At 35.2% G+C, this 15,445-nt stretch overlaps 1 protein-coding gene across 8 annotated transcripts in view; it reads left to right on the forward strand.

Moving 5' to 3' along the window:
* Positions 1-15,445, forward strand: part of CROT (carnitine O-octanoyltransferase) — a 55,363-nt gene that overhangs the window by 24,558 nt on the left and 15,360 nt on the right. For 6 of the 8 annotated variants that reach the window (XM_049894263.1, XM_049894260.1, XM_049894262.1 and 3 more), the window contains exons 4-11: positions 451-632; positions 776-900; positions 2,276-2,384; positions 8,126-8,219; positions 8,334-8,459; positions 9,945-10,046; positions 14,943-15,026; positions 15,109-15,216. In XM_049894263.1, coding sequence (XP_049750220.1) covers positions 451-632; positions 776-900; positions 2,276-2,384; positions 8,126-8,219; positions 8,334-8,459; positions 9,945-10,046; positions 14,943-15,026; positions 15,109-15,216 — 930 coding nt within the window. Of the gene's footprint in view, positions 1-450; positions 633-775; positions 901-2,275; positions 2,385-8,125; positions 8,220-8,333; positions 8,460-9,944; positions 10,047-14,942; positions 15,027-15,108; positions 15,217-15,445 lie in introns of those variants that run through there. The other 2 variants (XM_049894265.1, XM_049894266.1) reach the window with 2 other exon arrangements.

Genomic DNA, 15,445 nt, shown 5'->3' on the forward strand with positions numbered 1-15,445 from the left:
TCTTTGAAAATACCCAAGTCCTTTGTTGGGTATTTGTGACTTCAGTATAATGATCTGTCTGACGGTGCCTTTTCAGGGCTTTCTTGTTTCATATTTTTGACAGTGTAGTTAAACTGAATAATACTTAAAGATCCTGAATAATATTTAAGTTAAACTGAATAATAATTAAGATTCAAAGATATTGTATCTTTGAGAGTTTTAAAAGAAAAGAAGTTTAAAGAAAAAGGAGTCTTAAAAGAAAAAAAGGTTTACAAGAGTTACCACAGTAGCATTTTTCAAAATCTGTGATGATTTAAAAACAAGGAAATGTGTTTTTTAAGTGTTGAAGAGTAATTAAAGAACAAATACAGCATTTTCATTCTTCCTTTTCAATCTTTTTTTTTTTTTTTTTTTGGTCAGCAGTTCAAGTATTCTGAAGAACATTAGGCTGATGTTCTTAATTTCTTTTAGCTGGAAGAGTGGTGGCTGAATGTTGCTTACCTGGATGTTCGCATACCATCACAACTGAATGTTAACTTTGCGGGTCCTGCAGCCTATATTGAACACTACTGGCCTCCAAAGGAAGGCACTCAGTTAGAAAGAGGAAGTATAACTCTTTGGCATAATTTGAACTACTGGCAGCTATTAAGAAAGTAAGGACATTACCCAAATCCTCAGGTGGCACCATGTTGAGAACCTTAATTAACTTATTTGGGGATGAATGCTGCAGTTGTGACTATTTGGCTTATAAGTTTTATGATGATTTCTTGACCAAAATACTTTTTTGTTTTATTAGAGAAAAACTGCCTGTTCATAAAGTTGGAAATACTCCTCTAGATATGGATCAATTCCGAATGCTGTTTTCTACCTGCAAGGTTCCAGGAATTACTAGAGATTCAATTATGAATTATTTTAGTACCGGTAAGTTTAAAACACGGGTGCTTTTTTTGGTAAAAGCATTGGGATTTGTGTCATCTTGCTATATTTTCTACTTTGACACTATGGAACATATTATTTTGAGGAATCATTCTTTTAGGTTTTGACTAATCAGAGGCTTTCTCTGAAGCTTATCTTAGAGTCCTTCTGATTAGTTTGGATGTAGTTTATGGGAATGGACTTTCTAAACTGTGTCCTACATGGTGAACAAAAACCTGATGCTTATGTTGTATCTTTGAGAGTTTAAAATTTAGTTATAGAATTATGAATCAGAGTATTAAGGAAGCATAGGACCTGTATGCTTCTCTTCTACCCTTATTCCTTATGATCTGAATTCTCATTTTGGACATTTGCTTCTATGTGTTCATCATGCCCCATTTTTTTTTTTTTTGCGGGGGGGCCTGTTTTCCAAGGTACCTCTTGGTGGGTTCAAACCATCAACCTTTCAGCTAGTAGTGGAGTGCTTAATTATTTGTGGCATCCAGGGACAACTACCTCTTAGCAGTTGAGTAGGTTTCATGACATAATGTGTGTAAAGGAGTTAGCACGATTCCTTGTATGTAATACAAACCAGTAATTTTTTTTTTTTTCTGGTTACAGTGTTATGTTTTGTCTATCTTCTTTCTTATAGGAAATGGATAGGGATCATATAGGAATACCCTTGGCAGAGGGACTCATACCTGAAAAATGGGACTATATCAGAATAGTCCGAGGTTTACAGAAAACAGACAGTTTTCAGGGAGTTAACAGTGTGCCAAAGGAATCATAGATAGTTATGGATGTCTTACCAGGTGTTATCAGCACCTTAAGTAAAACTACAGACTTGGTAAAGTCTTTTCCCCTTGCCACTCAAGCATACAGTACCCTTATTCTAGTTTCTCTTTATTACACTGAAAACTATTTCATTAAGAAGTTATGTCTAGATATTACTGCAACTATATTACCTGATGAGCAGTTAACATTAAAATAGTCCTAAAAAGAAACTTGTTAATTCAAATGGCTCTCCTACAGGATTCCTCTTCTACTCTTCTCCCCTTCCCATTTCTATTCCTAAATAAAACTAGAAAGCCCAGTAGTACTTTGAAATTTACATGATTCTCAGTGTATACAAATACTTGAAATTCTTATGGATTTCTAGATGTTTCACATGGATAAGTTTCAACAGCTTGTATTTATATTATAATAACTGAAACTCCATTAAGTTATTGATGTATTTTTTTGTTCATATGATGTATTTCTAATAAGATAAATAAAATGTTGGAGGAATGATTGCTTTTTTTCTATTGGATATAAATATGCAGCTTTGCTCCTGTTTAACTTTTAGAGATTTGAGTCTTTTGTTTTCTGTTCCTTATTCCAGAGAGTGAAGGATATTCCCCAAGTCACGTTGCAGTGCTGTGTCGAGGCCGAGTTTTTGTCTTTGATGTAATGCATGAAGGATGTTTGATCACCCCACCAGAGCTTCGCAGGTTTTCAAACTACTTTCTGTGACTTGAGTCTCCTTAGGTCATAGGTTCTTGCCTGAGTTAAATAAATGTTCAGAATTGCCTCTCTCTAAGGTGACAGTAAGCTGAAAAATAAGGACTTTATATATGTTGATTTTTTAAGAGCCATTTTTATTTTATTTTTCACTTAAATTAATTTTGAATTTTTCTGTAAGTATGTGAATACATTCTACTTGGAGAAAGAAAAATACTAAAGATACTAGCGATCCCATTCCTCGCCCCACAGTTAATCACTGTAGTAGTTTGATGTGCTCTGTCCTTCCAGATCTGTTTCAGTGAATTAACATGCACGTTAAAAAAAGCATGTAGAAACATGTATATATACATACAAATATAATATTTTTAAGCTATAAAAAATTTTTTTATTTGTATGTATATATACATGTTTCTACATGCTTTTTTAATTTATTTGTGTTTATATGTGTATTTTTAAATTTTATTATAAAAAATTTCAAAATATAGAGGGAATTATATAATGAATCCCCTTATGTTTTCATCCCCTAGTTTAATAGTTATCAGCTCCTAGCTTCAGCAATTAGTGTTCTTTACTTATACCTCATTGTGCCCCAGTTTCCCTTGGATTATTTTGAAAGAAATCTGGGACATAAATCTTTGCCATAAGTATCTTAGTATGTATCTCTAAAACATAAGGCCTCTTAAACACACACACACACACACATACGATACCATTATCACACATTAATGACTGACTTCTTCTAAAAAATTAACAATAATTCTCTAATCTCATTTTAATATCCAATCATTCAGATTTCCTACATTGTCTTAAAAATGTTGAGTTGCATGTATCTATATGCATATTCAGTGCAGTGGTTAAGCACTCAACTGCTAACCTGAAAGTTCAGCAGTTCAAACCCACCAGCTGCTCCACAGGAGAAAGATGTGACAGCCTACTTCCATAAAGATTTCAGCCTTGGAAACCCAATGGGACAGTTCTACTCTGTCCTCTAGGGTGGGTTTCTGTGAGTTGGAATCAGCTATATGCAATGGGTTTTTTGGTTTGGATATGCATATTTAAAAAGTATTTTTATTAAGTATAACAAACATGTACAAATGCACACAAATAAATGTACAGCTAACTACTCATATAACCACCACCTAAGTCAAGGAATAGAACATATCCAGTACTCCAGAAGTCCCCTTGTACTTCCTTCCGTTTGCTGTGCTTTCCCTCCTTTCCAAGGGTAATCACTTAAAAACTTTTTACTATTAAAAAAAAATCCTGCCGTAAACATTTTTGTACAAGTCTTTTGGTGCACATGTGTGTGCACTTCTGTCAGGTACACACACCTAGGCAAGGACTTGCTGTGTCATAGGGTATGTGTGCATTCAAATTCAATAGATAATACCACTCTTTTCCAAAGTGGTCGTACCAGTAAGCAGTTCCACCAGTGTATGAGTGTTGTAGGAGTTCTTTATACATTCTAGATATGAGCCCTTTGTTGGTTTTATGTGTTGGAATCTGCAGAGTTGGAGAAGATATTTATCATTGCCCTTTCGCTCTCTTAAAGGTGTCTTTTTGATGAACCCCACCAAAACCAAACCCACTGCCATCAAGTCAATTCTGACTCATAGAGACCCCATAGGGTTTCCAAGGTTGTAAATCTCTACGGAAGCAGACTGGCACATCTTTCTCCCACAGAGCCACTGGTGGTTTTGAACCATCGTTTTGGCTACTAGTTGAGTGCTTTAACCACTGCACCACCAGGGCTCCTTCTTGATGAACAGAAGTTCTTAATTTGAATATAGTCCCATTTATCAATCTTTTACCAGAAGAATTATACTTTTTGTGTCCTGTTTAAAAAAATTTTTCCTAGGCAAATGCCAGGAAGATATGTTCTTGAATTATTTTCTAAAATTTTATTGTTTTGTCTTTACATTTAGATTTACAGTCTACCTAGAATTGATTTTTGTATGTGGTATATGGGTTATTATACAATTAAAAAGTTTTATTTTAGTTATTTTTCTACAATTTTTTTTTTTTAGTGAATATTTTCATGTCATTATAGGTATATCTACCTGATTGTTTTTAACTGTTTTCGACTCATAGCAACCCCATAGGTCAGGGTAGAACTGCCCCATAGAGTTTCCAAGGAGCACCTGGTAGATTTGAACTGCAGACGTTTTGGTTAGCAGCTGTAGCACTTAACCACTACACACCAGGGTTTCCAGTATATGTGCAGATATGAAAAAATGTCTTTGGCATATAGCTAAGTAAATAAAACATGGAATCATACCATTCATATAACTCTGCAAAAGGAAAATATAGAGCAGAATTTCAAATGTTGCATAGCATTCCGTCAAATGGATATACTTTAGTTTCTTTGACCATTTCTCCATTAGAAGACATTTAGATAGTTTACATTTTTTACTGTAACAAACACTGAACATCTTTAAGCATGCGTCTTTGTGGATATGGGTAAAAATATCTATAGATTGATATTAGAAGTGAAATTTCTGGGTCATTAAAATTTAAAAATTTTAACTGAATAAAATTGTCATCCAAAGCTGCATTCTTTTACCTGCCAGTATTGTACGAGGATACCCACTTCACATCCTTGCTAACATGCTATAATAAACTTAAAAAATACCTGGTGACCTGACAGGAGAAAAATGGTTTTCATTGTTGTTTAAATTTGCACATCCCTCATTACTAGTGAGGTTGAGCATTTTTGTATGTTTACAGGCCATTGGTATTTTGTCTTCTGTGAGTTGCTTCTTGTGATCTCTTGCCTATTGTCCTATTGGTTGATTTTTTTTTAATGCTAGTTAACTTGTAGCGATTATTTATATGTTCTGGACACTCATCCCTTACATGTTACAAATATTTTCTTCCATTTAACTTAAAAACATTTTTTTTAATTGGAGAGATAATATTAATTTTGATGTAGGCAAATTTATCTGTCTTTTAGGTCTTTTACTTTTGTGCCCTGGATAAGGATATTTTGTATGTCCCCAATTATATTTTGGAAATTTGTTTGGTCAAGATTGACGTATAATTATTAAATCAGGCTTATTAACTGGGTTACTCAAAGCCACTCTTCCAGAAATTGAATACTTGTAATTCACAAGGTAAAGCCAGCTTGTGATCTATTTTGCTTGGGAAACAAAGAATTTGAATCACTAAAAATCAGGAGAAGTCACAGAAACATCTGGATTTCTGGTCTCTTGTTTAAAAAAAAAAAGAAAATGAAAAGTTCTGGCAACAGTAGCCTGCATTCTGGCATGGCAGCAATGGGCTAGATCAGCGTAGTCACAAGGTTGCCTGTTTGGGACTGCTCATGTTTGTCTCAGTTTGCCTCCATCCTCAGTACTCCCTACCCAAATATCACTTCTGTTTGTCATTTCACTTACACTTTTTTTTTTTCAGTAAAATTAAGTATATAATTCAGCTATAAGCAAACTATTATAACCAATAATGAATCAAGTACTGATTTTTTCATATAATTTTTCAGAAAAATTCTGATTCACAAAAGGAAATCTTTCACTTGCCATTTGCCTTTTTCAACAGGATAAAAAAGTGTCCTCTTTTGCAAAATTTGAGGGCTTCATCAAATTCCCAAGGGTTTTTATTGATCTTTAATTAATATTCTGTTATCCTTTTTTATGTGGTAAATACATATCTATATAAAATGAAACATTTGCCAATTTAACAATTTTTACATGTACAAGTCAGTGGCATTGATTATGTTCAGCATGTTATGCCACTATTACCATCATCCTTTTCCAAATTATTCCACCACCATTAACAGAAACTCTGTGCCCCCTAAGCAATGATTTCCCCTTCCTTTCGCCCTCCCACCTCTGGTAACCACTAATAAGCTTTGGTCTCAGTACACTTGCCTATTTCATGTAAGTGGGATCATGTAATATTTGTCCTTTTGTGACTGACTTACTGTTACTCAGCATAATGTTTTCAAGGCTTATCCATGTAGTAGCATAATTTCATTTATCTTTATGGCTGAGTAATATTCCATTGTATATATATATATATACCACATTTTGTTTGTCCATTCATCTGTTGACGGGCAGTTCTACCTTTTGATTGTTGTGAATGGTGCTGCAGTGAACCTTGGTGTACAGGTTTCTGTTTGTGTGCCCGCTTTCAGTTCTTTTGAGTATATACATAGGATTGGGATTGCTGAGTTGATAGGTTTGTGTTTAACTTTTTGAGGAACTACCCAACTGTTCACCATAGCGGCTGCACTATTTTGCTTTCCTACTAGTGATGGATGCAGGTTCCAATTTGTCCACATCTTCACTAATACCTGTTATATTCTATTTTTTGATCATAGCCATTCTAGCAGGGGCAAGGGGGTATCTCATTATGGTTTTGATTTGCATTTCTCTGTCACTTGCAAGGAGCCCTGGTGGCACAGTGGTTAAGCACTCAGCTGCTAACCAAAAGGTTGGCAGTTTGAACCCAGCAGCTGCTCCTCAGGGAAAAGATGTGGCAGTCTTCTTCTGTGAAGTTTATACCTTGGAAATCCTTTAACGAAATTCTGCTCTGTTCTATAGGGTCTCTATGAGTTGGAATCGACTCGACGGCAACAGGTTTTTTTAAATGCCATTTGTGCTGTTTCTTTTGTTGTTGTTTAGTTTTAATAGAGAAATATTTCTCTATTCCTGTATCTCTATCAAAAGAGGCATAACAAGTACTTCTGGTATGAACATGATGTGGTAGGCTGCTTTGTCCATATGTTTCTTCCCTCTTATATTTCTGTCTTTCCCAATGGTACTAGTATTAACCTAGTCATCCAAATTAGAGAACTACTGTATGACCCTCAACATTCTTCCTTGTGTCCCATATAATAATGGTATTTTTTCCAGCTTTGATTGATAAAGCCACCAATATGAGATGGCTACTAGTGGTGCTTTTTGATCACTTATTCACCTATACTAGCTCACTTTCTGAGGGATCCTTGGAAGTTTAAAACTGAAGTAATTTCTTAGCATGTGCCTTGACGTAGGGCTAAACCTAAACCTATGAATTTTTTAATTGATGAAAGTTGATATCTTTATGGAAGAAGCCTGTTATTTAGATAGAATTACCTGCTATATGTTTAAAAATGTATACGTAGAACTTACCTGACTAGGAATAGAGAATGTTAAAAGCCGGGGGCAGGGGCGGGGGCGGTTGCTCATTTTCAGCTAATGGTCTTTAAAAATAATGGTTATAAGTAACAAAATGGCACATGTGAAAACGTTTAAAACTGACTACATGGTATTTCTGTCTTTTGGACAAAACACTTGCAAATATTGTTTGAATATAGAATAAGTCCTCTGGCTAAATATATATGCACGTGGCTTTCAGTTAGATAAGACCTGCATGATATTTGTGAGATTGTTTACCAGAGTATTTTTCAAGTTGTTTATTATGTGAGGGTTATTCACCTGGACCCCAGAAGTGCATGTACATTTTGAAAATACAGATTGTATCAGTTGAACATCCAGTTTCTTTAGTCGAATTAAGTTATTGTCGAATATACTTTTAGTATTAGTAGAGCAATAATGACTTAAAAAAAAAAGATGTATGAAATAAATGAAAGCTGTTAAGGCTATAATTCCTTTCTTTGACTAATATATCAAAACGTTTAAATACTGATCAATGTTAAAACTTATTAAAGGCCAAAGTAACTACTGAACTGCCTATGCTTTTGTTGACTCTCCTCTAAATCTCCCATCAGGCAATTGACATACATTCACAAGAGGTGCCATAGTGAACCTGATGGACCTGGGATAGCAGCATTAACTAGCGAGGAGCGTACTCAATGGGCTAAGGTTATAATTTACACTTTTTTTAATGAGCCTATTTCTCAAACAGATTCTTTTCAGATTTTCTGGTTATATTATGTTTCATTTGTAACATTGAATCATTATCCCCTTGCCCTGTAGGCACGAGAGTATCTGATTGGTCTTGATCCACAGAATTTGACTAGGTTAGAAAAAATTCAGAGCAGTATACTGGTATATTGCATGAATGATGGCAGTCCACATGTAACGCCAGAAGATTATTCTCAGGTACTTAACTGTCTTATTCTGTTATTCTCACAAATTTCCTGCAGGATTCTTGTGTATATTGAGCATGAGTAGATTTTTTTTCTTTTTTATACATATATACTCTTATAACTTCTCTTTAGCTATGACATATACATGTATCAAATTGAAGCTTATGCAAAAATAAATAGTGCTTTGTATATTCTTGCCACATTGTTTAGGGCCTTTTAGGTATATCTTGTACTTTGTTTAATGAAGTGTGACTGCTCTTCGTGTATCACATGTCAGTTTTTCCCAGGTTTCTTTGCATTGATTGTACACACAGAAAATTTGCACAGGACACTAGGTAAATGAGCTCTTCATGCTAGAGGTGGCATGAGAACTTACCTGTAACCCACACCTCTTTGCCTTCACACCTTAGTTGCGAAGGTCTGTCCTAAGAATTATCTAACCCTCATAAGTAATTTACCATATCATTTAATTTTATTGAACATGTTGACTTTAGTGAGTTTAAGGCTAAACGTGACCTTACTTAGTCTTTTTTCTTGGGATAATGTTATCGTTTCCTGAGAACTAAAAGGTAGTAATCATATTAATAGAAGTCTCATAGTCTTTTGAAAACTCTTAAATTATTTTATAATGCATTCATCAATACTAAATAATACGAATAAAATGACCTAAAATTGAAAAACCTCGTAGCTAGAAACTGACACTTCCTCTTCTTTAGCCGTATTTTTTTTAATAGCAGGATCACCAAACTTCTTTCTAAACCTATGTTAAAATATATGCCATTATATATATATTTGATATACAGGGAAATGTATATGGATAAATTTTAGATTTACCTGTTTTTCTAAAATGGCACACAATCTTTGGTCTGTATTTTAACTGAGTATGGTTCAAACTTTTTGCCTACAATCCATAGTTAGAAATGTATTTAGATCGTAGCATAAATACACACACCTGTGCACATGCACACATATATATGTGTGAGAGAAGTTTCATGAGACAATGATTACTTTTACTGTCTCTAATGTACTCTGATATTTGTTCTATTTTATTTTATTTCTTTTTCTAAAGAATACTGATTTTGATGTACTAAATTGATTGCATGACTCACAGATGGGCCATGACCTATAGTTTGAAAAGCATGCTTAGTGGGATATGAATTCTTGAAATATTTTTCTCCTCACCAAACTTTAATGACTAAGTATATCAAGGCCTCTTATACCATTCAAATTGTAAAAACCTTACCCTTTTGATGATATGCTCTTTAAACATCCATGAGCATTCTGTCCTCTGGTAGAATTTCCTTAACTTAAGGTTTTGAGAAATATCTGACGTCATAGCAGAATTATTACTATTACCTTTGAGCATAACCGTGTTATCATTTTATTAAATATGGTTTACTTGAAGAAGGAAAAGTGAGATGACATAGGTGTTTAAGATGAAAATACTTATAAATCAATGTTAAAACCCTTTCAATTTGGAAAATTAAATTTATTTTAGGTAACTGCAATGATCCTTTCTGGAGATCCAACAGTAGTCTGGGGTGACAAGTCCTATAACTTGATTTCCTTTTCTAATGGAGTATTTGGCTCTAATGCTGATGTAAGTAAACTATTGAAGTCTTTTTTTTCTTTTAATTCTTTAGGCTAATTTAAATGGCAGTAGGTAAGCACAGATACCTATGTTGCTTTGTGGTAGTATAAGTAAAATTTTCTTTAGTTGCATGGCATTATAGGAAAAAGTTTAGTTATGAATTCTTAGTGAAAGTAAAGTTAGGACAACTATAGTAAGTTGTAAGTTACCTGCAGTAAGGCCAGCAATTTGGTGTGTATTTGAAAAAATGTAAATTGCTCGTCATTTTTATTTAGCGTAAGTTCTTTAAGACCCACTTTTGTCTGTTTCTTCTGAATTATAACCTATTTTAGAATATATGTCATTATATATATGTTTTGTATACCAGGAAATGTATATATTTCTAGATTTACCTAATTGTTTTCCTAGATGGCATGCAATCTTTGGTACGTTATTTACTCTACAGATATTAAAATATCTTTAATTTTAAATCTTGACCATTTTGACATTCTTCATAATTTACTTTTAAAGTCTCTATTTGTTTTTCTCCCATGGTCCTCTTTACTGACTCTACCTTGTCACTTTCTGATGGACAACCCAGAGGCTGAGAGGTCTATGAATCAAAAAAAAAAAAAAAAAAGAACTTAAGTCAGAGCTGAAATATACTCTGTAATCTCATTATAATACTTTTCATAAAGTACACAGTTTGGTATAAGGTAGTATGAGATCGTTTTTTGTTGTTTTCTTTTTTCTTTTTGGTGGCCTTCTTTCAAAATATTTAGTGACTGTAAAGTACTTAAAAGGCCTACTACGTTAATCTGGGTTCAGTAGTTATATTAAAAAAATCGGTATTTATTCATTTTCCAGCACTATATCAGTCAGTGTTCCACTGCTATTCATAAGGCTTTCACCAGCTAATTCTTTTCAGAGATAGACTGCTGGGTCCTTCTTCCTAGTCTCTTAGTCTGGAAGCTCAGCTGGAACCTGTCCGCCATGGGTGACCCTGCTGGCATCTGAATACCAGTGGCATAACTTCCAGCATCACAGCAAAACCAAGCCCTCACAGTACAACAAACTGGCAGACACATGGGGGGTTTTAAGTCATAGAAATCTAAATAAAACTGGCATTAGTTTAAGAAGATATTTATTGGTACAGGCATACAACTAAATTTGGGTAAGGCTGATTTCCAGTGTTCAGATGCTTTCATTAGAAATATTTCTCTCCCTCTTTTTTGGTACTACTTTTTTCTGTTTGGCTTCATGTTTAGGTAAACTATCCCATGTGGTTGTTGCACCTGTAATCTTATAGCTTCATTGCTCTCTTAATACCTTTGTGGCCCCAGGGGAAATAACCATCTTTTTTTCACTGGTTCTGCAAAAGTCCTAGATATAAAACTTACTGGTTCTGATTGGCCTGTGTGAATCCTGTGCCCATTTTGAGGAATTGGGTGCTGTGATTGGCTTGGCCTGGATCACATGCCCAACCTGGAACCTAGAGTGTAGAACCAGTCTCATCGAGACCACGTAGACTGAGAGATGAGGCATGATGTTTGCCTAAAGAAAAATAAGGTAGCCTTTTTTTTTTTTTTTAAATTCCAGAAGATGGTGGGATGACTGATCAGCAGGTAATAAAATTAGATGTCTAGTTTATATATAGTAGTAGCTCATTAGATCAACAGTGAAAGGTTGCATGAGCCATTTTCTGGATTTATTTGGTTTACTCTCCTGTGAGTCCACTGTTGACAAAATATTTTTTTAATTGCCTCAGTTTTCTTCTCTTCAGCTCCTTATTTGATTATCCTTGACCTTCCTCAGTCTGATTTATGTCCTCGCTATTTCCTGGAAACTATCCTTTGTAAGGTAGCTAACTGCCTCCTCTTTAGAAAAATCCTAAGGCTTCTTCCCTCCAGTTCTCTTTGATCTGTCTGCCACAGTTGGTTACACTTTTCTTCACGTGTGTTCTGATACTGCCTCCTTCTCCTTAATGGTCTTTCCCTATCTACTGATTCTAAAACTGACTTTACTAATACTCACACTTCCCCTCCCTCTGCCTGCCGTCTTCCTTGGTTTTAAAGTTTCATTGTCCAGCGAGCCCTGGTGGCTCAGTGGTTAAAGTGCTCAGCTGCTAGTCAGAAGGTGGGCAGTTCGAACCTACCAGGTGCTTTGTGGGAGGAAGATGTGGCAGTCTACTTCTGTAAAGATAGCCTTGGAAACCCTATGGGCCAGTTCTACTCTGTCCTATTGGGTCACTATGAGTCAGAATCGACTCAATGGCAGTGGGTTTTAGCTTGTAAATACGTGTTTCCAGCTTTTACCTGTTATTCTCATTTTGAAAGTTGTGTTATTGTTCCAATAGAATGTCATATTGTTTTGTAAGGGTAAATATTGCAGATAGAACTCATTGTCTCTCCTCCACTTCCTCACCCCCTCCTCACCAAAAAAATACCTTTCACTACTTTGATTTTTATTAATAGCACCAACATCCTGCTGTTTGCTCAAACTCAGGACAAAAGTAATTGTAATGATATTTTCTATTTATGCATAAAGATGTTGGATCCAGAAGGAGTACACATCCCAACACAACTCTGATGCGTTTCTGTAGTGAGTAGATGGGTATGTTCTGTGTATATGCATTAACACCCCCATATTTATAAAGTCAGTCTGATTATCTCCATCTGATAGTCTGCTTTTTTTAAATTCCATGTAGGTTTCCCTTGTAACCTACGATGATTTTAGCAAATGCAATTCAGCTAAGTAAAACATCATTACCCATTGCCGACAAGTTGATTCCGACTCACATCGACCCTATAGGACAGAGTAGAACTGCCCCGTAGGGTTTCCAAGGAGTGGCTGGTGGATTCGAACTGCCAGCCTTCTGGATAGCAGATGTAGCTCACTGTAGCACTTAACCACTGGGCTGCCAGGGCTCCAAAACACCATTAATGACGTCTGTGTACCGTAGGTAAAGCAGTTTTTAATCCAAAGCCATGTTGCTGCTCCCTTCCATCAGTGTAGTGATAATTGATCGTTGACTGTGAGTGGTTAACTATGTACTTTGGTAATTAATCACATTTTCCTTTTGGGTTTTAAAACCCTTGAGGTCAACTGTCTTGTTTTCTCTATATTGTAAGCTTTATATAGGGCACATAGAAAGCATGTAGTAAACATTAGTTACTAACAGTGACAGCAATAGTAATAGTAATTATTGGTGTGGCCAGGTCCTATACTAAGTACTGTATGAGCATAATTAAAATAACTTTACACATCAGCTGTATTAGGGTAGGTATTATTATCCCCACTAGCAGATAGGGCAGTTTACTGAAAGAATTCACTTTTTCATTGTTGCACTGCTACAAAGTACTGGAGCTTATATTCAGAACCAAAGCCCACATTCTTTATTACCTCAATATAAGAAAAAACTGAAAGGAGAAAATTATGTGAACAAATAAAGTATCAGGAAACCATTGGATTTTTTAAGGTTTCCTAATACTTTTTTGAAATTATTAGCTTTTCACCGGGGTGGATGGGTAGAATTCTAAGTCAAACTTAAATCTTTCAGTCTTGCTTTTTCTTCCTGGTTCTGGTAAAAGAGAGAGGTATTCTTAAATGAAACAATATATGTGATAATGTTCATGAAAATTCTTTGTAAAACTATAAAGCTTTACATGGTTGTGAGATGGGATTAGAAAATGGGTTTTCCCAGGACCTGTGAGCCTTGTTATGCGTGTTACTGACAAATGGAATGAACTGCTCATGCACCTTGTACTGACCTCCCCTCAGGAGTCTTTCTTAATGGTGCTACATACTTGGTAACCGGCTACTGTGCTTCTAGGCTTGCTCCTTTGGGCTGTGATATAGGGAAGCAGAGCTGTAGTGTTAGGGTGATGTTTAAGACACCTAATTACTGCCTCTGAAACTGGCCCTTCCCCATCAGGCTAGCAGTGTCATATTCAGTTCCTGAACAGTAATTGCGTTCATTGTAAAGCAGTAACACAGAGAAGGAACCATCTGATATGATTGTTATTAAAAGGACACGGAGAAAATTAGGCAAGCAGAGTTTGTCCTCCAAAATAAATGATGGAAAGTTTATTAGGTGCAGTTCCTTTTTGTAGATACAGCTGTCAAACCTGTAACACCCCAGTACCCATCTTTTCTACCTTTCTTAAACATTGAGAATTACTTCTGTCACACCTGGACACTCTGCTAGATGTAGAAACGAAATGGCTATGTCTGTTGATACTCACCGGTTGACCTGTGTTTTTACCTGAAGAGGTTTATGCCCATCCTAAGTGCCTTCAGATAGTCTGCCATCCTCATCTGCTTTTCCACACTACTCTTACAGCCCCAGAGCGTCTTAGCATTACATACCTACACTTGCTTTGACTTCTAGTACAAACACCAGTTATTTTCTTTAGATTGTTTCTTTTCCACACCCCCCCCCATTACCCCAAGAGCTGTAACTACCATATTTTACCCAAATAATGTGCACCTTCTATGCTTGTTTGCCAGCTATGCCTGCCTCCCCTGCCCCAGTATTTTTATAAGTGCACTATGCTGGGTTTTTTTTTTCTTTTTTTACAGTAACATGTAAAAAAAAAAAAAAAAAATTGGCACAGCAGACCTCGTTGGGGAAGGGCACAGTTGGCAAACAAATGCAGAGGGTATGTGTTATTTGTGTAAAAATACAGTAGATATTTCAACCTTCTAACATTTGTTCTTCAGAAAACATAACGCAGCTGTTACTTACTATACTGTATGAAATCTTTATCTTTATGATTAGAAGGTGAGGCATTTTAGGATTTTAAGAATAAGTTACATTTTCTACACTTTAGTATAATTTGTTAAGAATGGAGGGAAGGTGAAGATAAATATATTAGGTAAAGTTTTAATCTGACATAAAATATTCAAAATCTTGTTTCATTTTAGCATGCGCCTTATGATGGAATGATTATGGTAAATGTCAGCCATTACGTTGATGAGAAGATTTTTGAGAATGAAGGAAAATGGAAGGTATGTTAGAAAAAATATTTCATCTTTTTTCCCCCTAGTATTTTTTATAGATACAATATTTTTAAGTCTTTCCTATTCTCAGGGTTCAGAAAAAGTACAAAATATACCACTTCCAGAGGAGCTTGTTTTCACCATGGATGAGAAAGTATTAAATGACATCAAACAAGCTAAAGCTCAATATCTCAAGCAGGTAGATTTTTCATTTTTCTGTTAGCTAGTAATGCTTTCTCTTTTAATTTAGTTATTATCCGAATAATATAGTATAAAGCATTTTAAAGTTATAGCTTTAGGTTACGAGGTAAGGGAGGAGTGGGAATGAAAAACACTAAATAGACAATAGATAAATGGTAACTTTGGTGATGTCTTGGAAGAAGTACAACCAGAATGCTCCTTAGAAGCAAGTACGTCTCACATACTTT

The sequence above is a fragment of the Elephas maximus genome, chromosome 8 (assembly GCF_024166365.1).
Source record: "Elephas maximus indicus isolate mEleMax1 chromosome 8, mEleMax1 primary haplotype, whole genome shotgun sequence".
NCBI lineage: Eukaryota > Metazoa > Chordata > Mammalia > Proboscidea > Elephantidae > Elephas > Elephas maximus.